Raw genomic sequence first — 23985 nt, forward strand, 5'->3', positions numbered from 1 at the left:
CCATTTTTAACTTGGCCCCATGACTGATTCTACTCTGCTATGTCATTGTAGTGCTTCAGACATGTCTGTATGTGAAACATGCACAATTCTGTGTTTCAGACCCAGGGAGACAATGATACCACTGGTGTCAGCAGCAAACCTCACTTCAGCTGCAGCTGTGCAAGGTGCAGTGTTCCTCCTTGTGGAGAAATCCCTTGTGGTTCTTCTTATTCAATAATTACACATTTTCTTCACCCAAACCCTCATTACTTTCTCAAGCCCTTGCTTTCAATTTTCAACTGTATTTCCCTGTTGTTTTAAGGCAATGGATTGACGTTATCTTATTGTTTTCTTTACAAATGTTAAGACCACACACTCTGAGCTCTGCTAACACACTGTATTATGCTACTAGTAGACAAATTTTAACATCACATCACATACATATTGCAGTTGCTGTTGGAACATGCCTTTTAAAAAATACTTTTATTGGATGAAATTGTCTCTTCCCCAAGAAAAATCAGGTTCTTCAATATAATTTATTATACCTTTTAAAATTCTGTCTGTTCAGTAAAATCTTTGCTACATTATAAATACCTGTAAAGAAAATATAATTTAAAATTCTGAGAGAAAACATTATTTTCCTTTTACATTTTTCACAAAACCCACACAGGCACCAAGGAAAGACTAACAATAAAAATAATTTACTCCTGTACAGTCTACTCTGGGTTGGAAACATTCAAAAGAGGGACTTTAAAGTTGTCCTCTTATGAAACTTTGGCTACAACATAGGAACCGATCTTAAAACAAAGTCCTATGTATTCCACCCATCTATAGCCGAAAACTTCTTTCAAAGGCTGATTTGAGTGTTTGTAGTACTTTCCTCACTTTAACGTACTGGATTGACAACTAGCAAAAAACACTGCTATCTGGCAGAACCAGCCCCTGAATTTCACTGCACAGGACTAAGAGTGGTCCTTTCTCACCAAATGGGAATATTTATTGTAGAGATAAACTCCCAATTCTGACAATTACATTTTATTATTTAATTACAATAACATTCTGCTTGTTCACTAGTTATGTGTTGCCAGAAAGCTTGTGTGTTGAAGGGACAACATAAAAAAAAAAAGTTTTCTGATTTCAATAACTTTTTTTTTCCACTTCTTGTTCTAAGCAAATTTCTTAGCAGAGAGCAAGCAATATAAGTGTAAGAGACATTTACTCTTGCAGTTGTTATCATTGTAGTATGGAGTATAAATATGGAAGAATTCTTCAAATCAACTAAGCCATATCTATCTAAAGCTGGCAAAAAACACAGACTGATCCCCAGGTAGACATGAACCTACTAAAATCAAATGAAAATGCAAAGATTTTTAAATCTTAAGTTTGGTAAGATAATTTTCAAAGTTGCCTTCAAGCAGAAATTACAGAATTTAGTGTGAAGTTTTAAAAATCTCTATCCAAACTAATGAGTTATGAACAAAATATTCCTTTTTAAGAGAAAGTTGGTTCATTTTAAGGAATAGACACTAAAGAAGGAACATTTTTTTCTAGATAGTCTGGAAAATATTTCTAGTCTACATTTCTACATTTGAACGGTAGATGAGAAAGAGAGAAAAGTAAAACCTAGTCAGCACTTGCTTGGATTATCTTTAGCACTGCAATGAGACACTAGGAATCTTCATTTCCTTGTAGTAGATCCTCTCCTATTTCTGAGCACCCAGCCATGCATTGCTGTTTTTGTTTGTTTTCAATTATGAACAGCAAAACAATAAGTCAATCGTGACTCCAACTTTAAAGAGGTATGTGTGGAAAATCGTCATTAGATGCCATATGATGCCATTCTATTGTATATGATGCCATGTATAATTTTTTCCACTTGGGATAGGGTGATAGACCTTTCTGGCCACTCTGCTTCTCCCTTCACTACTTTTATTATATTCTGAAGGAGTCTCACCATTTTCTCACCACTTTGCATTTTCCTCTGTCATCTCACTTTTCATCTTTAGTCTCTTATGACTGCTAAAGGTAGGCAGCAACCTGCCATTCCTGCTCTCTGAAGCTACTCTGTTTCCTCCTCTTTCACTTTCCCCTTCCTTCTTTTCCTTTTCCCCCTCCACAACCCATGCAGTTTTTTCCTCCATTTCTGACTCCCTTCTCCTGGGTATTTTTTCATTCATATACCTCCTTCCTCCTCCCCTCATTCATTTTGCCTTACCTTCCTAGATATTTGGGAAATGTTGCAATTCACCACAGATACTCCAAAATGCACTCGTTAGATGTTCTGTGCTGGTATAATTTCCCTTTCTACACCTCTTTGGTCACAGTTTAAGGAACAGGCAAAATGATCCTAGCTTTGATTGCTGCGGATGTAGACATCTTAGGAGGCATTTATGTTACTCAACTTTAGAAATCTAACTGAGGCTCCAAAGGTAAGAGATTGTTTCCCCAAAGTTCATCCAGTCAATAAAAATAAATAAGTACTCCATCAGGTAATTCAGAACCAGTGCAAAAACTAGTCAAGTGCTCTTAAGTGCTATCTGTCTTCATTAGCTACATACAGCCTAGAAAAACTAAGCTCATAATTCAGGCACTTCATTTAGGCAGTTTAAGTTCGGTGGTGAGAATCCCCATGGTCTGGAATGTGTTGTTTGGAGCTCTTTTATACTAGAATATGTCTGTCTGTAGTCTAAATCATTAATAACTTCATCAGTGTTCACTGATGCTCCAATCCAATTCCAGTTTCCCAGCTGCTCCTTTGCAGGAGAACAGAAGGGTAAGAGTGCATTGTTGTTTGGAAAAGGAACAAAAAATGAAATAAAAAATAAAAACAACTGTGAGGGAAGAGGTACTCGCTGCAAGTATTAAATCTTGAATAAATGCCAAATATAAGAAAGACTACACTATTCATTACAAATCCAGGGATGAGAGTATATCCCCAAAGCTTTGGCAATGCAGTTCAAAACTGCTTAGTAATTCAGGTTTTGAATCCTACTTCATGCTAAGGGAATAGGGTGGAAGAATAAGTAACGTGAAAATTGTTTAAAATAGAGCATTAGTATTTTCAGGGGAATACTGCTGCATTTCATGCCTGAGGGGGCAAATCTACTCTGATGGTAATGAAGAAAGTCTTTGAAAAAAGCTATTACTAAAAAGCATCAGTTTACTGCCTTATCCTCCCACACCTGTTTTTTTCCTTCCTTGATATTTGTGTTAAATATGAAGCAATCAAAGCAGCAATTACACAACTAGAGCATACAATAGACTTCTGAAAAAAAATAAAAATGAAGGTGGGGTGGGGAGAATGAATATTTCCAACTCAGTGCCATACCCTACAGTTTAGTTTCCCTCATTTATGATATCAACCAAGGCTTGCAGCAGTCTATCATCTCTATGCTTGTATGGTTTGGCATTGTAAAAAAGATCAACGTAGTCACTGTACAGGCTTTCTTCTGAGTCTTTTAGCTGGGAGGGCTTGTTTAATTTTTCGAGGGCCTGATAGAAGTGTTCAAATGGAATATTTAACTTCTCACTTGCAGTCTTCTTTGGCAGTCGCTTCTCAGCCATCTGTCTGCTAAAAGCACTTTGCAGTAAGTGTAGCATAGCCTCTGATGGGATTTTATCTTCTGCTTTGTCACTGCTACTACTAGTATCTTCTGTGACTTTGTTTTTTTCACTCAGGTTCTCCTGTGTGGTGTGGTCCTAGAATGCAGATTGGCATAAGAGAGGTTAAGTGTCAAAGCAAAACTGTCTGGATTCAGATTTGCTCTGATTAGTGATTTTCATGTATGTGTGTGTAGATACAATTTTTTCACTTAGGAGCCACTAACATCTGGAAAAGAACTAGATCATTCTATTCCAAAGCAGACTGTTATTATTCGTTCAGACTGTCATTATTCATATTAAAACAGACTGCATTGCATATAGTATGAAATCTCCCTGAGAAAGATTAGGAAGTTAAGTTAGGATAAGCTAACTCAGGAAGATAACTTAGGAAGTTACAAATTCAGAACCTACAGTGGCAGGATACAACTTGTCATTTTACAGCAAGATGTGTCCCAGTCTCAGAAATACTCCTGGCTGTACTGTGGGATACAGCTCCTCAGCTGTCTGTCTGGAGCAAGTACCTGCAAGTACCTGCAACTCTGAATGTGCCACACACCCTTGTGGAAAGGACTGAACTAACGCTTCCGTATTACCTGCTCTGTAGTAATCATTTTACCTGGGAAATGACAGTATGGCTAACCCATGGATATGACATGTATCTCAGCAAACTCTGGAAGACTATTGCCAAATACAGACGTCCAGAGAAATTGCTGAGGCACAACCTCATTTCAACACTGTTTGTTATGCTTCCCATGCAGCAATATATGGCTGCGTATCATCTTCAATTACACTGGGTCTGTCTTTCTAATGGAACTTCAGCTGTTTCTTAGTATGTGTCTACCAACCTTTTCCTATAGCACCTCCTGAATCCAATTTTATTTTCTTCCGAGTTTATTTTACTGTACATAGCTGCCACAACTGTGGACACTCAATTTTATGTATGTGAAAACCATAATTATGTCTCCCTTGGTATTCTCCTCTGTAACCTTGCTGAAGAAGGTTAGTATCTCTATTATTTACAGACATCCTAATTACCTAATGGGGAGATGAATAGATGTGATGTGATTAAGTATGCTGAGTATATAACATAATAAAGCATTTTGAAAATATACAATATTATCATCATGAGCACCCAGAAAATCACTGCTATTCTCAGAAGCCTAGAATACATTTGTTTTCCATACAGCACTCTACCTTAAAGGTAAGGAAAGGATGAAAAAGGGGGTGGCAGCAACAGGTCCACGTAACTGAACTATCTCAGTAAGTGAGTTCCTGACTTTTGTGATGCTTCTTTGTTACAAACCTTCTTCCAAACTCCCTTGAAGCACTCCAGCAGGCTCCTTTGGTATTGAACACTTGTTCTTACTAGAATTACATAAATTTAGTGTGTCTGTCAGTGGTGCATTTCTCCCTCCTTGCATTAGCTGTTGAGTTCATAGCATTAGTATCAATATCTTCTTTCAATCCTAAAACTGTTAGGTGTTGGCATGTGAAAGCAGAAGCTAAGAAAAATATCAGTTGCTGACTCTGAAAAAATTAGAACACTTGCAAAACTCACAAGTGTTCAGAGGCTACAGGAAATGAATACAAAATGAGTATGTATCTTCTTATTAGGGAAAAAGACACAATTCTCCAAGAAATTTAAAAATATATATAGAAAACAATTACTGTGACGCTACCTCTACAAGGTCTGTCATCTTCTCCACTCCTCTTCTGTCATTTTGCACAGCATTGTAGGATGTGTATACACGTGGCTGCTTCATATGTTCAGGCTGGGTAGCAGTGCCATGCAAAATCAATTTCCAATTTACAATCCTTCCTTCATTTTGTATTCTTCTGGACTAAAGGACAAGCACAGCATTAGCATAGGTTCTCAGGATGTAAGAAGAAAAAACAGAGGATACTTGCTCAAAAAGCAGAGAGAATTCACTAAAATAAACAATAAAGATTTCAATATCTAAATTTAGAGCATGATTTGTAAGCACCAATAGACTAATACATTAGAGACAGAACATATCAGAAGGTGGGATTTAATCCAATGGCTTGACTACTCCAAGTATTCATCTTTTGAGTTAACGTAATTATTAATTGATCATGTAATCATCAACGGAATTTCAAAACACAACACAAAATTACTGAAGTATAAGTTTGTGTTATTGGTATTAGATCACTAAGCCACTCCTTGGCAATTTTCTCACAAGAGCAACCATTGAAACAGTAGCTCAGAATAACATTCTGTGGTAGTGTACAATAGCAGTCTGTGGAGGTGAGCTACAAATGTTTTGTCCATTCGTTTTGTCAATGGTATTTAAATAGAAGAAAGTGAAAGAGAAGGGTACATAGAACAGTGTGAAACTTTATTTTTCCAAAGCTTCTTTCAGAATTTTAACTTGGTCATTTATTGACTGAAGAGAGCTGCTGAAGCTCTTTTTTACTAAGTTTATGCCATGCAATTTATGTGGCAACTAAATTATCAGTAACTCTGCATGGCGATCTCTGATTTCAGGTGAAGACATTAATGTGAAAACTTATTTCTGGAATCACAAAACCCTATAAACTGAGGAAAAAATCCATTGTTTCTTGCAGACAAAAACTCAGCTTATTGTAAATTTCAGGAACCACTTGCTTGAAATTGAAAACAAAAAGATAGTTACATACAAAATGCCCTTCTTAGCTTCCTTCCTTCCAAAAAAAAAAAAAAAAAAAAAAAAAAAAAAGGCATTATTTTAGCTACAAAGAGCAGGATATCTGTAACCATGGGGTTATCTATAAGCCTACAGTATTAACACTACGCTGTTGATAATAATATTTACTTCTACTGCCTTGTCCATCTGCTCAGTATTCAGTATCATCCTCCTGATTACAATTCAAGGCCAGTAAGGGTTGGAGACTCAGTGTCTGCTAGGAAGCACTTGGTTTCTTGCAGGATCTGATCCTTAATGACAAGCTGATTAACAGACAACTTCAATGAAATTCTCCAGAGATGACTGAGTCTGATCACTCTCACTTCGAAGAGAATGATTTTTCAGTTGCCTATCAAACAGCCTTCTTCTGTCTCACTGTCACAATCTGTATTCCCAAGCGCTTTTAGTAAACTTATTTATTTTATATCTGTAGATTTCTTGGCTTTAATTCTTAAAGGTTGTTCAGCAGTAATTACTCTGAGAAAGAGGTTAGGGAAAGATATATATCAGCATAGCTCTCTAAGGCCACCAGAAATTCATTAATTCCAAGGGGTTTGAGTTAATGAAAATTATGCACATGTACCAAGAGGAGACTATTGTCTATCATGTGCTCTTTTCTGCATGGAAAAAAAAAAATTGCAGTTAATCATATGTAAATTTGATTACATACTTCATGAATCACAAAAAATTATATTAAGAAGTGACTTCTTCCAGTGACATATTATGTGAGAAAAACATAGGCATGAAACTCCTTTTGACAGGTACATGTCACTGGAATGAGTACAGTTCTTTGCATTTATGTTAGAAGAAAATCTGACTTTATCTTTTTTTTTAATGCTGTTTCTTCAGATGAGCCAGTCTTTAATCTTTAAGCCAGATGGATGCTCTGTTTAAATAAACTCTTGCTGTAGCTTCCTTCATGAGAAGATTCACTGTTCAACATACTTGATAGTGGCTAGTGATCACATTCAAGCTCTCAAACTTATCAGACATACTTACCACATCAGTAATTCTTAACACCCAGGTGCCTCTTGGATTCTCTCCCCATGTGTGAACAGACATGAAGTCCCAGTTCTTAAAGCCATTGGGAGATTTATCTCTCTCTCTCTCAGCCAGTAAGACAGTGCTGGTCCCTGTGTTAGTGCAAGATCAACAGTAGTGACTGTTCATGTGTGTACACTTCTGCTTGTCACTTGGCTTGGTTTGCAAACTATGTAGTGCAAAGGTACCCTGGAAAAACACCATTTAGCCATGGCTTGGGGAATGGGAAACATGCTATCTCTGGTCACTGGGTACTTTATCAAAACCAGCTCACACAGAATTGAAAATCAAAGCCTTATCCTGAATTCATTGTTGTATTTCTGGCAGGAGAGTGAATGTAAAATGTTACAGCCCAGAACTCCAACAGGGCAAAAACTATTTGTATTGTTATTATTATTACAAAAATGCTACAGTTCAAAAAGCATTTTTGCAGCAGAAGAGACTCTAATGCAGAGCAGAAAATTTTTTTTTAGTTGCATATAAGGAGAGAGCGTGGAAGCTCTATTTACGTAATATGGAGCAAGAGAAGCCCCAGGGAGACTGATCACAAGCTATAAATATGTTTAAAGGTAACACTGTAAATAAAGAAAAGGGATGACATATTTAGTAGGAATGTTTTACAGGAAAGTGAAAAAAAAAAAAAGCAGCAAGAACTAAAGGATAGTTCAGTCATAATAGCAACATGATAGTATTGTGGGGGCAGCAATACTTGACTATTGCTACCTCAACTAAACCCACAGATATACATATGCAGATGAGGAACATATTACTATCATTGGTTTTTCAAAAAGGGGTGTTTTACTGAGATGAAACCAGGCTTCCTATGTATTAGCAACACAAGGAGGAAACTATCTCTATAGAAGTAGAAAGAGCTCCACGAAGTGCCATAGTCCATCTATATGCTTACATCCCAAAACTTATCTAAGATGGAATTAAATTAGAAAATACCACCAATAATCAAGGGTGAAACAGATTACAGCAACATTGGACCCGTAAGACAAAAGCTAAACTCAGAAAATGAAGAATTAATGCTAGGGTTAAAAGGAATCCCAGACAAGGTAGGCTTTGGAAGAATACTGTGTGTACAGTATCTAAGCCTGCTTTGAAGTGAGGTCATGCAACAATCACATCAACAAGGCATTAGTAGTTTATTATATGCAAATTATTAGATCACCCTTTAATATCAGTAAATTAGATTAGACCAACGTTTAAATTCTAATCTGAAAGTTTATCTGTTTTTTGTTTTGTTTTGCTTCTTAATAATATCAGCAGATCTGACAGAAGATCTTACTCTCTACAAAGTTATTTATGCTCTTTCTCCTTTCTTTTCATTCTCCTTATTTCAGGGCACTGTCAAGATCACTTGTTATGTTGTAGCATACCTAATACAGTTGTACTATGGTGCCAAATAGAGACTTTTTTTACATTCACCAATGGGGAAACACTTGGGTAAAATCTAGGGAGTCAGACTTCTTGAGTTTTCCATTAGGTCATTAAATCACAGGAAGGCTGATAGGCATTACAATTTGATACCGCCAGGAACTCTCAGTTTTCACAGGTCCAGGTGCTAGAATGTGACACATTAGAAACAGCGCCTTCATTTCTGAAGTAAACATCTTATTACAAAAATAATCCAAAATGCAAGAAGAGTGAAAAAGGCACTCAAAGAACTAGTTCTCGTTCCCAGGATGCTTTGTCCTCACATTCACCTGTTGGTTGTGCCCAGATTTGTTATTTTTTTTTATTTGCTATTTATTTATTTTTTATTTGCTATTTTTTAATCCTCTGAGGAACATACAAGTAGTTTTAATGAAATATTACACACTACAGCAACAGAAAGTAATGTCTTAGCTTCCCATACCTGATGGAGACACCAAGGTGACATGAAGATCACCTCTACGGGAATATTCAATTGTTGCCTCAAGCTGCACATGCTCCAGAGATGCAATTGAGTTTTCTTGACCCTCACAGGCTTTTGTGGGAATTTCAATGATGACTTCCTCATTTGCTCTCAATAATCTGTCAAAATTACAGTAAATATTACTGACAGAAACTTTTGATTCTGGATCATTATGTGAAGCATAGAAACAATAACAATCATTTCAGAATGATGGGAAGAGAAGTAAAGAAAAAAAAAATTTAAATGTCCCCATGAAAACCCTGGGAGTCCTGAATGCACAGGAAATACTGAAGTGGATCAAGTTGTGTACACTGTATAAGTTACAGTTATGCAACCCGCCCTGGAAGCAAGCAAGTCTGGGTTATTTAGTTTCTGTCAGCACTTCGCTGTTCCACAGAAGCTACAAAAAAAAAAAGTCTTTGCAGTCAGCTACATCACATGACTCTATCAGACTTAGCTGCCTCGTAGAAATACGCAATAGAGCTGTTACCATAAAGTTATAACATTGCATCAGGCACAGCATTTTTTTTTTTTTTGTGGTTAATGCCATCTCTACAAAAAAAAAGGCTTACATCATCCATACGTGTTCATGCATAGCTTTCTCTGCACAATTTCCATTACTTCTAATGAGAAGGGTAAATCACCACAGAAATCATTCAGAATTCAAAACATTGGGATCTTTGTTTTTATAATGTCACACAGAAGACTGCAATAAAAATGCATAAACAGCAAGTATTGCATACACCAGAACTAGATCAACACTCTGTGGAAAGGAGAAGGCTCATAAAAACAAATCGATAGTAAAACAGCATAAATTGTAAGGTTACCAAGCAGTGACACTCCAAAACACCATAATATGTTTTTACAGACAGATTTTTAGTGCACTCACATGGTATAATTTCTATCTTTGAAATATCTGTATTTATTCTAAAGAACAAACACATAAATGAACAAGTAGAGACAAAAACATTCTAGATATCCTTACTCATTAATCAGGTTAGTGATTTGTGATTAAAGCTTGTATGCTGAGCTCAGTTTAGGCTCACTGTGCTATGAGCACTTGTGAATATGGCTTGTAACTCTTTCCAGTGAACCTCTGAAACATGCATGTTTCATAAGAGCAGTGCTATGGATGTGACTAAAGCTTAGTATATCACCCTGATTTCAACATACCCTATGCATGTCACAGGACAAGAGTTGCTAAGACTACTACAGATGTTCCTTTAAAAAAAATCTCTGAAAAAAATTGGTATCTTTTTGCTCATCTGCTGATAGCAGTCTAAACACTCTTATCTGATGAGGTTCAGTTTCACAGTATCATTCATACATGCATTGTCTGTAAAAGCAGAGATAATGATCTCATTTTTGTGAGAGTTCGTGCTAGTGATGTTCATCAGTCTTACACTAAAAAATAGCAAGCAAGCAAATGCTGCTTGCCTGTTCCTGGGGGAATATAGTAGGGCAAAACCAAATGAATCAAAAGAAATCTCTTAGTCTGCTTTTGAGTGATCCGTGCACAATACTATCCTTCAGGCATTACTAAAATAGATGTAAGCCTAGCTACTACTAACACACATTCTTACCTTGGTTCAAAGCTTTTGTCCTTCACAATACACTCTCTCTTTTCTGGTACACCTTTCCATCTTTTGGGATCAGCTAAATCCACCAGCGCATTGGCATTGAGTAGTCCAAACCCAAATCGGCTGTTTACCATCAGTCCCGCTCCATTCTTTTTCCATCCTGGATTGCCAGCCAGTGGATCATATTCTGAGGTCCATACTACCAGGTGCTGCATATCCCTCCATGTTAGATTTGGACTGTTGAGAGAATGTGCTCGGTTAATTGTTTCAAGACTACCTATAATTTTTCTCTTTAGTTTGCAACATTAGTTTGCAACAGAAAGTGTTTTCAATGTACATGGTACCCTATTATTTTAAAATATAGAGCACGTTGCATCCGTATACTTCCAATACTTCTTCAGGTAAACAAGATTGCTATGTAAATGCTATCTAGCAAGATTAGAGTCCAATAGTTTAGGCATTTAAATTTATCTATCAAAAATATCATTTCCCACCACTCTTTATGGAAACTGGTGAGAACTTTGAAAATTCACTTGGCATTTGAGTCATCTATGATCAACTCTACCCTTTAAGATATGGCCCTTGGCTTATGTCATTAAAGGAGTACGCAATAGAATAGGAAGCTGAACACACAACATTCAAGTGCTAAGCCTACACCCTGATGTCTAAGTGAAAAGGCCATTGTCTTGTCATCAATGTGCCAACATTGTCTTGTCCTACCCTGTTCTTTACCCCCACCTCTAACTCATAGTTCTGGCTACCAGCCCTGCAGGGTGTGAACCTGTCTGCTCCCTGCCTGCTCTGAAAGCTGAGCTTCGGTACCTTCCAATTTATGTCTCATCACCAACAGGAAAGGTTCCGCAAATTGACTAAGCACTTCACCTAAACTCCCGCAACCTATTGTCTTCAAATTGAGCTCTCTTGACAGAAGCGAACCCTCACTGCCTTTAAGTGCAATTGACCAGCTCAGCAAACAATTGTTGCCAGCACACTAAATGGACTAAAATTACTTGGTCATCACGTTTTACTTGCGTTGGTTCTGACTTGCTAGGACAGTGTTGAGGCAAGTAGCTGCTTATTTCTGTCATCAGGCTGAGTAAGTCTGACTGACAAGTGGAGCAGCAGCATGAGATAGTGTAACTTTCAGGAAGGCAATGCTTGAGGCAAGATAGTGGGGCATCTGAAAAACAGGAGTTTCAACAGTAATTTTGTGACATCTTACTTTGCCTCCAGAGCCAGAGCAAAAATTCCTGCTGCCAGTGGTGCAGAAGCAGAGGTCCCAGTGTGAGTCTCTGTACACTCGTTGTGAAGATCAGCACTTGTCTGACAGAAAAACAACAAAAAATTGTCTGAAAATATTCAGATTGCATGAATAAACAGTTGTAAATACAGTCAATCCATTCTCACAAACATAACTATGTATCCTTTACTTGATGCGTATTAATACATTCCTCACCAGCAAAGTGATGGATGTTTAAATCCGTTCATATTTCAATCCTCTCTTCTTACTTCAACTATAATTTTTGTATCAAAATGCTTTGTGTTGGAACAAAATACTCCCACACTGAATATCTTATTTTATTCTAAGGTTTCACAATAAGTGTTTCAGGCTTACTGGTGAATCATAAAAACAGATCATTGTGTTGGGCCTAGAACATTTAAAATTACTGCTTGCTGGAAAATTACTCATAGGATTAGTATTAGTGTTCTGCTCCCTCTTCAGCAAAAGAACTATAATTTGCAATGAAACATGCTTTATTTGGCAATTAAATACCAAACGCATCTCTAGATATGCAAAGAGGCAACACCAAGACCTTCACATCTCGGTTATGAAAACTAGTCAGTTAGGAAGTACTGACCCATGGCTAATTTGGAATGGCATTGTTTTAATCCCCATCCACGTAGTTTGCTGTAAAAATACCATCAACCAGAGCTGAACAGAAATTATAAGTCCTTCAATATTACTTTATCACAGAAAAGTTCTTTAGTACAAGTCATATCTTGCACCATTAACGAAGGCACAGACTGATCTGTCCACTTGCTGAGTACCTTTCACAGGTTTCAAAGCTCCATTGTTACTGTCACCAGTGGGAACCGAGGGGCTAAAAATCTTACAAAAGGTAAGTGTTGGAGCAACAATGTATACCAGAGGTGCTGACTGATATGGGTACACTAACTCCACAAGTTTTTTGCTTATAGTCTCAATCTCTCCTCATGAAGAATGGGACCATCTCCATTGAGAGGCCTCCATCATACACAGATACCAGAAGATTTCAAGCAAGTGGATTTAATTTCTTTGATACAACAATATTGTTTAGCCATCGCTCTACGGTAGATGTTCTGAGAATACAACCATATCCTGGAGTACAAATCCCTCACTGCTTCAAAATGAAAGCACTAAGCATGTAAAACAGGTGGTCAACACTAAGCATTTAAGACCTGTCATTTGTTATTTGCATATATAACACATTTCTATGTTTTGTTCTGAATCTGGTAAAAACAACCTACAATTCTTTGGTCAGTATAATCCCCACTGCTGTATGCTGTGGCCAGAGTTGAAGAGCACTTCTCTGCATACCAGGGAGAAAGGCCTTGCTGAGAAGCACTGCTAATGGAGATAGTGTAGATACTATCAGTATAACCATCACAGTCACAGTTGTCACCCTGACGACCTCCGTTCCCAGAAGCCCATACGAAAATGGAGCCTTTTCCATTTCGGCCCTAGAGGAAATGAAATGGGTTGTTATAAAAGAGATTTTGTAATATATTCTTAGCAACTCCTCCTGTCCCCTCCTCTCCCCCCAACATGAAAGTCCTAATATATTAGGTTATATATGTAAGTCCTAATATATTAGGTTTTCAGGTAGAAAAGGATAATTTTCCACTATAGAAGACAGAGACAGAAGAAAACAGCTACTTGTGATTTTCTACCTCAGACTCTATAGTACAATCTTTTAGCTTGTCTGTATATTTTAGCTTGACTAATCTACATTTACTGTCCATGGACAGTAAGTTTCCTTAAAATAGGTTTTAGTGTTAAAAACAGAGTCTGTGATCAGCAGGAAAGTTTTCCCACATAAGAGTGTTTCAGTCCTGAACACTTCTAGGAAAAATGCTTTTTTTATTTAAAGAAATAGCTAGTTCATCACTTGCATTTCTTGTAATCAGAGGCATGGTAAACAGTATAAATGATGTACACAATATGACTTTTGCACCAATTTATTTTTTTGTAATGAAGCCTTTCACTGTTGGCACTCGCTGAAAAACAGCAACAGTAAGCACATCTGGTTGAAAAGCCTCCCTTCTCTTACAAATCTGTGGGCCAGCACCAGCAGGCTCAGGACATAACCATTTTAATTCCCTGCTCTGGCCCCCAGAGAGTAATGAGGTAGCAGCAGCTAACAACTGATGCTGACAGCTGACAACAGAGTGCTGCAGCAGCACGTCAACCATCACAGCTATCACAGAGGAAGCATATAGCAGCTATTCAGCCTTCAGCTGTGCTCGTTCTTCAGAGAAGAAAATACGTTTCATGTGAAAAGCAAAAGTTCATTTTTTATTCTTTATTAACATATGTATATTCACTGGAAACTGCAGTTGAAATACAGGTTTTTATCACCCTCACCCCTCAGATAAGGTTTAAAGTTTTTCATGCATGGCCTAAGCAACATTTGCAGCACTTAAAGCATTAGAAATAAAGAAAACAGAAAAATAAGCTGTCCTCTTTGAGATAGAATTGCTAAAATGGGAAGGACAACCCACATGAATTACAGAAAATGAGATAATATCTTCTTTTGAAAATAAAGGCTGCAGTCCAGAAAAGCAACGGTATATGTAAACAGATGATTTGATTTCTCTTGGAGTGCTACCAATGCCTCTCAGATGCTTAAGGCTAAGCATATGCTTAAGTGTTTTACTGGGCCAGCAATAAACGAGCCAGGGATGAGACTCATTGGCAGCTCCATCTCTGACTGACTAAGGGGGATGGAGAGCATCCAGATCCATGCATGAGGAAGCCTGACAAATTAGTGAGTAAATTCATTCCCCTCAGTAAATAAAACAAGTTGTAAAAACAGGTACATTCCTCACCAAATAACCTGATTTTTCAGAGTATGACCACCAAACATTGGTTCCTAGTTAGTGCCTTTAATTATCCCTTTTCACTAACTGCCTACCTAAGGACTTAGATCCCTGTTTATCACCAACCCATCCCTTCCCAGCCTCCATTCTTTCCTCAGAGTATGCTTGTCAGTTGTCAGACTCCTCTCTTCTTCTCTCTTATCTGCTAATGTTAACTGCTCTGTTTTCAATACCCTCCCTTGATTTGCTCCTGTCCTTCAAGCTTTCTGTCTTTCTCTCCTTTCTTGTCTCTGACTAATACAGACTTCCTCTCTGTATTACTACCTGTCCTTCTTTAGATATCTTTTCACTGGCAATAGCATAAGCAGCTTTTTAATACATCTCCAGCATCTTTCTCTTTGTACACTACTGATCATCCAACCACATCAAAAGAGGATAACATAAAACAGAACTGTAAAACCACTGTTTCCAATACTCTTCATCATGCGTTTTTACTGTCTTGAATTTATTGGGATCATGACATGCACCAATTTATAAACACAATAGAAGCCCATCCACGGGGTGCTAAAATGCATAGCTATTTCACACAGCAAAATATTCACAAAGCAGAAATTTTGTATTAAATTTTTATAGGCTTTCAGTGCAGAAATCCAATTACTGTTCAGTGCAAAACAAGCAGCAGAGGAGAGTGGGGGTAGGGCAAGACAAAGGCAGCTAAAGTAGCAACAGAAAAAGAAAGCTTATCTGTAGAGAATAACAGCTAAAACCAGCTTAGAAGGCTCTGGTAGTGCTTTTTTAAAAGTCCTGTTCTAGCTAGTAATTTCTCTGATCAGTACTATTAAAATTTCTCTTTTCCTTTTTAAATATGTTTAAATGAATAGAGTGCAAACCATTTTCTTTTCCTGCCTGATATGAACCATTTTAAAATCCTGTTCTCTGCCACATTTCATTGCATTTTTTTCTATCATATCATATCTATCATATAGCATCATACCTGTTTTATCCCATACTCAAAAGCTTTCTGTGCCAGTCTCCCAGGTCCCTCAACAGTTTTACCATCATCATTAGGTCCCCAGCTTGCACTGTAAATATCCACGTGTTCTGGATTGAAACCAATTGAACTGGCTTCAATAGCATCAGTGACTATTCCATCCAGCATACGTATACCTTAACAGAGAAAAACAAGCAGACTGTATTTACTGTCTGTTTCTTCTTCGTCTTCTTCATCTTTGTTACCTGATTGTAAATTTTCCAGCAAAATTAATCTATAACTATTGTACCACAGACAACTGCTGTTCATTTAAATAATACTCAGGATAGTTAATGTCAATGTAAAATAGTACACTTACCCTTTATTTGTAGAGCTTGGTGCTCTCTACAAACGTGAAAAAAAAAATCCTAAAATTTTGTTGCACCTTATTTACCTCTTTCTCTGTTTTTGCACAAAGCCAGGAAGATGATGTTCTGTTTACTGTTCCTGCTTTCTTTTCATTACAATGAGCCCTCATTGTAATGACCTTCTTCTTCTTCTTTTAAAATAATAACAAAATTCTTTTCTCAAGTTGCTATCATATCACTAAAATTAAATAGGTTTTGTCAACATTATTTTTAAGAGTTTTAGTTCAAGGATGTAATTCTGACTGTTCTGACTAAAGCACCGTCCTCTCTGTCATTAAGCCATTTTACTGTCTTTGTGATGCTATTTCACAAGCTCTTCAGCCTTCACCACAAAAAATGTTCACTGTTGCTTTACTACCGTATTCTTCCTACTGTGAGAAATCCAGGGATGCTAGTGATATCTAGCCATTAATGTTTTATTAGTAACTGCATGATCTAATCTTCTCCAGATCAAGCCTAATCACAGTGGTACTTAAAATTCAGTGGCAGGCAGTGGCTCGCCTGCACTGGACCCCCTGCTCTGCAAGCCCCTAGCTCTGCAGTGGGATTACTACCACCATCCAGCACTAGGTGAGGACAGAAACCCCCACTACGGCATGGCTCTCCCAGCAAGAGCAGCAATCTGATGGTTAGTGCAGTCGGGATTCAGTCTGTGTTTTCAAGCGATGAAAATGTCAGGGTTCTCCCAAACTTGGCAAGTGTGTATGACAGCAGCTGCACCGTTATAGGCAGCTGGTGAATTATGATGACTGATTTTCTGGCATTTTCCACCAAATGGGGATTTTTCCAAAGCATGCCAGGAAGAATGTGACAGTGCTTAAAAATAAATAAATAAATAAATAGAAAAGAGCATAATTCCATAATTCTTTCCCCAAACGGCTGCCCTCTAAGACTCACCACCTCTGAAAGAAAACTGAGCTTTATTATTTCATATTAATTAGTGGCAAAAAAGAGACAAAGGAGTTAATCTGTTCAACCACAGCTAGTCCACTATTGCTTATGAAGCTGGGAAAAGAATCAAGGTACTTCAGGTTCTACAAATACCTCTTGCCCTGGATAGGTTTAAACTTGTAACGTGAAATTTTGAATATTCCTTTTTCAACTAGCTCAGAATTGTGAGAATCTGTTATACATGTGTGCTGTGAGCAAAGATCTGTCTGTGTGGAAATGACTGCAACACTCTGGACACTGGGTTGTAATGTATCATGAGATACTGGAAATGCAGAGAAACATTTCTCAAACAAGAAGACAAAGCCAATTCCACTGATAAATAATGTAGTAAGGAAGAAAACATGCACACTGGCAATGCATTGATTAAAAACAAACAAACAAACAAAAAAAAAGCTCAGTGGAAAAACAAACAAACAAAATAAAAATAAAAAAATAAAAAAACAATACTGTCATGTCTTTATGACCTCCAAAAATACTGCTTGTTTAAGTCAGCTTGGGATTTGATGACTGCAGTGATATTTCCCTAAGCAGATTCCAATTATCTGCTCTTGCATAAATTCTTCCACATGCTTTCTCTCACCATCAGCCCCACAAATTCAAAAGCAGACAAAGCCCAAGGTAATTTCAGACACATACATGTATCTGCATGGCAGAAGGCTATTTTTAGCAGCACATCACTATGTGGGAACTCTCAGCCCAGTCCTTTGTGAAATGAAACTTCTTAATCATTTGATTTCCATGGCAGCACCAGAGAAATATCGTAGCATAGTGCTGTGGTTAGATATGCACAAAGATATACACACTCTGCTTTACTCCAAAGGTGATAAATACACAATTTCTTAGCTCTATACCAAACAAGAGGCTAACGTTCTATGAAACTGAAAGGTGTCACTTTTAAAATTGACATTAAGAAGTATTTGTTTCACACAGCACATAAGGATGGCCTGTGGGATTCATGGCCTCAAGCTGTTTAAAAGATTTACACAGATTTCAGAACAGGGCCAGACATTAACGTACTAATAGGAATGCTTGAGGTTATTAAAGTTACTATTTTCATGGAAAATGAAAAATTTTGAATTGAATGTTTGACTTCAAGGCAAAGTTAAACCAGTCTCTAATGTTGAAGGTCAGAGAACAGCATATTCCAAAAGCCAGGGTTTCTTTCCCTTTTTCTCAAAGCATATATTGCTGACTATCAGAGACAATGCATTGGCTACGGACCACTGGATTTATCCAGCATGGCAATTGATACAAGCAAACAGCCGCTTAAAGAAGTCACCCTGAACTAATGTCAAATAGAAGTGTGTAATGCATCATTCCAAGGATTTAACGAAAAAAAAAAGAAAAAGAAAAAAAGAAAAAGAAAAAATGCCTGTGAAGGAATGAATCCTCCATAGCCTTGCACAGAAAAACAAACAAACAAACAAAAAATACCTTCCAGTGTCTACCCAGACCAAATTTAGCTAAATCTTTTGAAGAATTCTCCTATTTTTCTGTTGCTCTTTGGACATGTTTTTGTTATTCCTCTATCTCAATCACCCTGGTCATATATACTGGCTTACAATTTATTTCAACTCTTGTGTATTTTTCTTATTTGCCACCCAGTTATTAGGAGTTTTCTGGGTAATCTGAAGCACTGGATTGCTTTTCCTCCTGTCATTTTCCTTTTCTAGACAAGTCACACAGTACAGATTTCTAGTTTGCATTTGCAAATGAAATCTGTGGAAGAACCTTCTATATAGATGCAAGTGCCTTAAAATATGGGCACAGCAGGAGTTCAGACATCATTGCAGCTTCATCCACTTTGCCCTGCTTTGAAAATTTGGCATCTTCATCTCACGAGTGAGATATTTTATTTAAACAGAGCATGACAGCATAATGCATTATGGCGAAGGCAGACTGCAAAGCTGACATCTATGACAGCTGAGTAGAGTAAACGGGAACCTACAAACGTAAGACCAAAATGGTGGGAACGGCAGTTATGGGTGTCAACTGCCACTCATCATCCTTTTGTTTAAAAGGAAAAAAGAAGTAATGGAAAAACTAGACTGCAACAAGTATCTTCCTCTGAGCCAAATAACCATTTGCAGCTAATACTTTAATCATAACTATTTCATAAACTTCTAATGGATTAATTTGGATATTCTTTCTTCTAATCTGCTCAATCCCCTCTCCTCCTCCATGCCATCTCCTTCCAAGATAACCAGCTACAAATGAATCCATCATTCCTTAAAAGATCTCTGTTTACAAAATAGATCATTATTAATCCATATTATTACTTTGTTGTTACATATTACACCATCTACTTCTATTCAAGTGACAAATTCCAGAGAACACAATGGCATTTAAGAAATGGTGTCACATAGATCTATCACTCTGCCCTGTGGCCAGTCAGGATTTTGTACACTAATACTGCAAGAGTGATGATTCCTGTGAAGGAATGGTAATTTATATTTTGGATTAATGGTATCTGAAAACATTCAGCATTTCACAGAATTTTTCTAGTTTCCCTTCACATCAGACATCTAACTATTTTCATTCTCTTACCTCCAACTTTGGAATTGTAGGCTACTCCAACTCCACATTTTCTATTGTTGGCTTGCATTGCAATTTCTCCTGCACACCGTGTTCCATGCCTGAATAAATAGAGTAAGAATGATGTCTCATAACCTACACAATTCTGTGTAATGTACACAAAGACTCATCAGTGACTTTCTGGATTTGGTGGATGTCTTGAACTGAGTGTAATGCAGTTGTTGAATAATTCTGAGCTGTATCTACGTGACACAAAAATACTCATTTCCCTTAGGCTTCAGTCAATATAATTTTACCTTTTTAGTGATCAAATGATCATCAAGATGAGATGGTAAATACATAATCCAAGCCACACTGAGGTCCATAAAACTATCCGTTACCTGTATTTTAGCGGAGTGCGTCTGTATTTTACAGAGTAGTGTAAAATTTTAAGGCTAAGCTACTAAACTTCTTCAGAAAGAAATACAAACAAGTCTTTTTCTAATCGCACATTCAGTTTGTTTGTTTGTTTTTAAATGATTGCCTTTATTAGGATTTCAGATAGTTAACCTTTAAAGTATCTTCATCATTGCTTATTTTTTCTTGTAACTAGCTACTTTCTATGCAATTTTTTTTGCCATGGGTGATTCTTTACTCTTCAATAAAGAAAACCTTCAAGCAACTGTAATTGTAGACGAGTTGTATTATTTAATACTATAGATTGTTATTCAATGAAGTGTTTTAATGCTTCTGGGCTGAATTGCATTTACTTATTAATAAAGATTAGAAATAATACAGGTAAATTTAAGAGATAATGTCATCAGAACAAGAGGATAATGGACTCTTGCTCTTAAATAATGCGGTAGTAATGTAGAAATGTCATTTTTCAAATGTCTTATTCGTGGGATATTTATCTGTTGATTGACTGCTGTGTTCCCCCCCCCCCGCCCCACCGATTTATGTTGTGAATGCTGCCATATGGTTTGATAGACAATAGGGAACCAGTGCATCAATATCTTCCTGTATATTTATTGAGTAGTGACATCCTAATTGGTTTAAGAAATTGACTTCTGTGCACCAGCTTTTAAAGAGGTCCACTCTCTTCTCTCGTGCCAGACAAAATCCCTCACTGAACTACGTGAATACTGCCAGGTGTGACAGATCCATCCTGATGTTCCCCTGAGTACCTGACTGGCAGCTCTAGGGAGGGCATTGGGGAAAATTCCCCAATCTGTCCACGACACATAAGTCCACTAAGCAAACTGGCTGGTAGTCTGTGTTCAAGCCTGTTGAAACTTCCTGTGTTTCTACTTTGAAGATGTCCGGGCCAAATCTGGTCTATATAATGTTTCCAGACACCTTCTTCCTCAGAAGAGACAGAAAAGTTTTCCAGAAAAGGAATGTAACCTCCTCCAGTGTCACAGCCATATCAGAGGAAGAGGTGAGAAGCATTGCTTCACCTGTACTTACCTGTACTAGAACACATTTGTCCAAAATATTCTATTGGTCTAGAAGGTACTGCCAAAACCAGAATACAGTGTCCTTAAATACAAAAGTTGGTCTAAAGGGATGTTTTTTGCTTGCTTTTTGTTTTGCTTTGTTTTTGGTAGGTTATTAGGTTTCTCTAAAAAACAGGCTGTTTCAAAGCCCTTCACAAAAGATGCATTCTTTTAAAATTCCCAGGGCAAAGCAGAGAACTTAAAATTTGCTTAGGTAGGTATTGTTCTACAAATGCATATGGTGACATGAACAGACTGTTCCATTCAGTTTACAGAAATGTGTACACATACTAAGATATGGAGAAACTCAAGACATCAAAATTTAATTTCCCTAATATCCAGTGTCTGTGTAAGTGTTTCTGCCAAAGAAAACATAAGAGACTCTGCCTGAACATCAGGAAACACTTCTTTTACTGGGAGGCTTACCTGAACATTGGTGCAGGCTGCCCAGAGAGGCTGTGGAGTCTCCTCCTTTGAGATATTCAAAAGCCCTCTGGACATGGTCCTGTGCACCCTGCTCTGGGAGGCCCTGCTTGAGCAGGGGTTTGGGCCAGAAGAGCACCTGAGGTCCCTTCCAACCTCAACCTTTCTGTGGTTTTGTGACACAAATTTTTCCTTTCATACATAATTACCATAGGGGATATGGGTATTTCCTCATTTCCATGTTGTAACACACAAAGTAATAGAGTACAATTTTACTTTCTTCACATAATTGGGAGGCTACTCACTTGTTTTCATTTGTTGGGTCGTATCTAGGAAAGGGATCGTGATCGTTGTCATTGAAGTCATAACTTGCCTTTGGGTCCTACATTTAAAAGAACAAAAATAATTGGGACAACTAGGAAATGCATTTTAAAATGTGCAACAAAATGGGTTCTAGAGTCTGTATTTATTGATTTAGTGTGCCTCATGTTGACAGTAATCAAGTGCATAGAATTTGACAGGTATTAACAATTCCATAAATTTTTCACGGAGTGTTAATAATTCAGCATTAAACCATGGTATACAAACATGCTGTGGTACTAAATCCACTGAGATTAAAAAAAAAAAAGTTTCCTTTGCTAAGTAACATTCAACTTCCTGTGACATAGACCAGGTTCCAAATTAGGTCTGAGGCAAATATTTCAGTCTCTGCAATGTAGGAGCTGCCTTATGGAACTGACATTATATCTGTATATGAAATTTACATTTGATTAATTTATTCCACAGCAATCTAATGCACAAACTTACATAGTTAGTGTAGATGTCAGTGTGATTCCACTCCAGGCCATCATCTAATACTGTGATGACAACACCCTTGCCTGTAATCCCTTTTTGCCATACAGGAATAACATGGAGATCCAGTTTGGGAAGGGATGGAGTTATCCTTGTATCTTGCTGAGGGACAGAAAGGATTAGAAACGTGTCAGTATTTTGTATCCATTTATACCACACAGATCCAAATTCACATTTTAGAAACACTCTAAATCATCCCTGCCTGAATTAGTATATTTCTCTCAAACTTTACAAACATATAACAAAAATGAATTTGTTCAAATAGTTGTAGCACTGAAAGATTTCCCCCATCACTTGAAGCTTCCAGAAAACCACCTCTGAATAAGGACCATCTTTGATTTATTAGAGCTAGGCAACAGAAATAAATGCAAGAGGGGTAGGAACATACCAATGAACCTTGCAAAGTTGAGTTAATAACCAGACCTATTAATGTCTGTAATTATCACCTTTTGAGGAGCCAAGACGGTAAGTAGCCCACAGTACAGTAAGCTGTGTTTTCTCCAAACTTGTATTCTCCTTTGACATTCAAGTTAGCCATAACAGAATAATTAATGGCTAAAACAATTACGGTAGTTGTTTGGCTAGGAACAACTGTGCTGAATCACAACTTTCTGTTTGCTACCCTCATTACTTTTCCTGTGGTAAATCAACTGGAAGTATGAGTCATTTATAGCCTTCTCTTCCACAGCAAGTTCTTTGAAAAGTAACTTCTAAGTGGGTCATTTTTCCTCTCTAGTATTAAATATGCAGCACATACATCTATTTTAGAATCCTTGCTTACTACTCCATAAAAACCCCAGCATGTTGTTTGTGTTTCTCAGTGCATAATTACATTTGGTGATCACAGGTTTTTTATTTATTTGTTTCCAAAACAATGTCAGACAGCATATGAGGATTAGATACAGAAGTATGTTATAGGAATAACATTTATTTCACTTTTTGCTTTCTTTTCTGACAGCTGCAGATCAGGAAGGTTTTGAGGTTTCCACTTTTATTTTCTAGAATCCATTACTTTTTCTTTTTTTTTGTGATTTGTGAAGGCACACTGAACAAAAGTTAAAAACTGTTGATACTAAATCAGATAACAGGTTATTTACTACAAGGCAAGGATAACATTTTGAAAGAAACTATTTAACACATATTTAATTAACATATATATATATATAATCAATGTGCACTGGAAACAAGAGTAAGCATCATGTTTTCTGTTTCTCATGTGTGTAAACTGGAGGCAAAAGGAGTGAGAAATCACAGGAGGGGGGAAAGAGGAACAGTGTCTGCTGGAGAACATGGCATTGCTTTACACACACACACAAACAAACAAAAAAAAAACTTTTGTTTTGAACTGTGTTTATGTATTTGTCCAAAGCAAAGACCTTACATATTTTGTGCTTTCTACTGAAAGCAGGCAAACAAGTAAACACACACAGCTTCAAAGCAATGTTAATTTCTCAAAGATAACTATTTTTATGTTGATAAAT

At 37.2% G+C, this 23985-nt stretch overlaps 1 protein-coding gene across 1 annotated transcript in view; it reads right to left on the bottom strand.

The window, feature by feature from the left end:
* Nucleotides 1–362: 362 nt before the first annotated feature.
* The window catches only part of PCSK1 (proprotein convertase subtilisin/kexin type 1), a 30036-nt gene continuing 6413 nt past the window's right edge, over nt 363–23985 (bottom strand). Inside the window, exons 4-14 of the mRNA XM_068667194.1 lie at nt 22460–22606; nt 21958–22034; nt 19764–19852; nt 15862–16034; nt 13296–13508; nt 12010–12110; nt 10791–11024; nt 9169–9326; nt 7266–7399; nt 5262–5423; nt 363–3678 (exon numbers count right to left, since the gene is read on the bottom strand). Of these exons, the coding sequence (XP_068523295.1) occupies nt 3316–3678; nt 5262–5423; nt 7266–7399; nt 9169–9326; nt 10791–11024; nt 12010–12110; nt 13296–13508; nt 15862–16034; nt 19764–19852; nt 21958–22034; nt 22460–22606 (1851 nt within the window). The 3' untranslated portion in view covers nt 363–3315. The remainder of the gene's footprint in view (nt 3679–5261; nt 5424–7265; nt 7400–9168; nt 9327–10790; nt 11025–12009; nt 12111–13295; nt 13509–15861; nt 16035–19763; nt 19853–21957; nt 22035–22459; nt 22607–23985) is intronic.

The sequence above is a fragment of the Anas acuta genome, chromosome Z, assembly GCF_963932015.1.
Source record: "Anas acuta chromosome Z, bAnaAcu1.1, whole genome shotgun sequence".
NCBI lineage: Eukaryota > Metazoa > Chordata > Aves > Anseriformes > Anatidae > Anas > Anas acuta.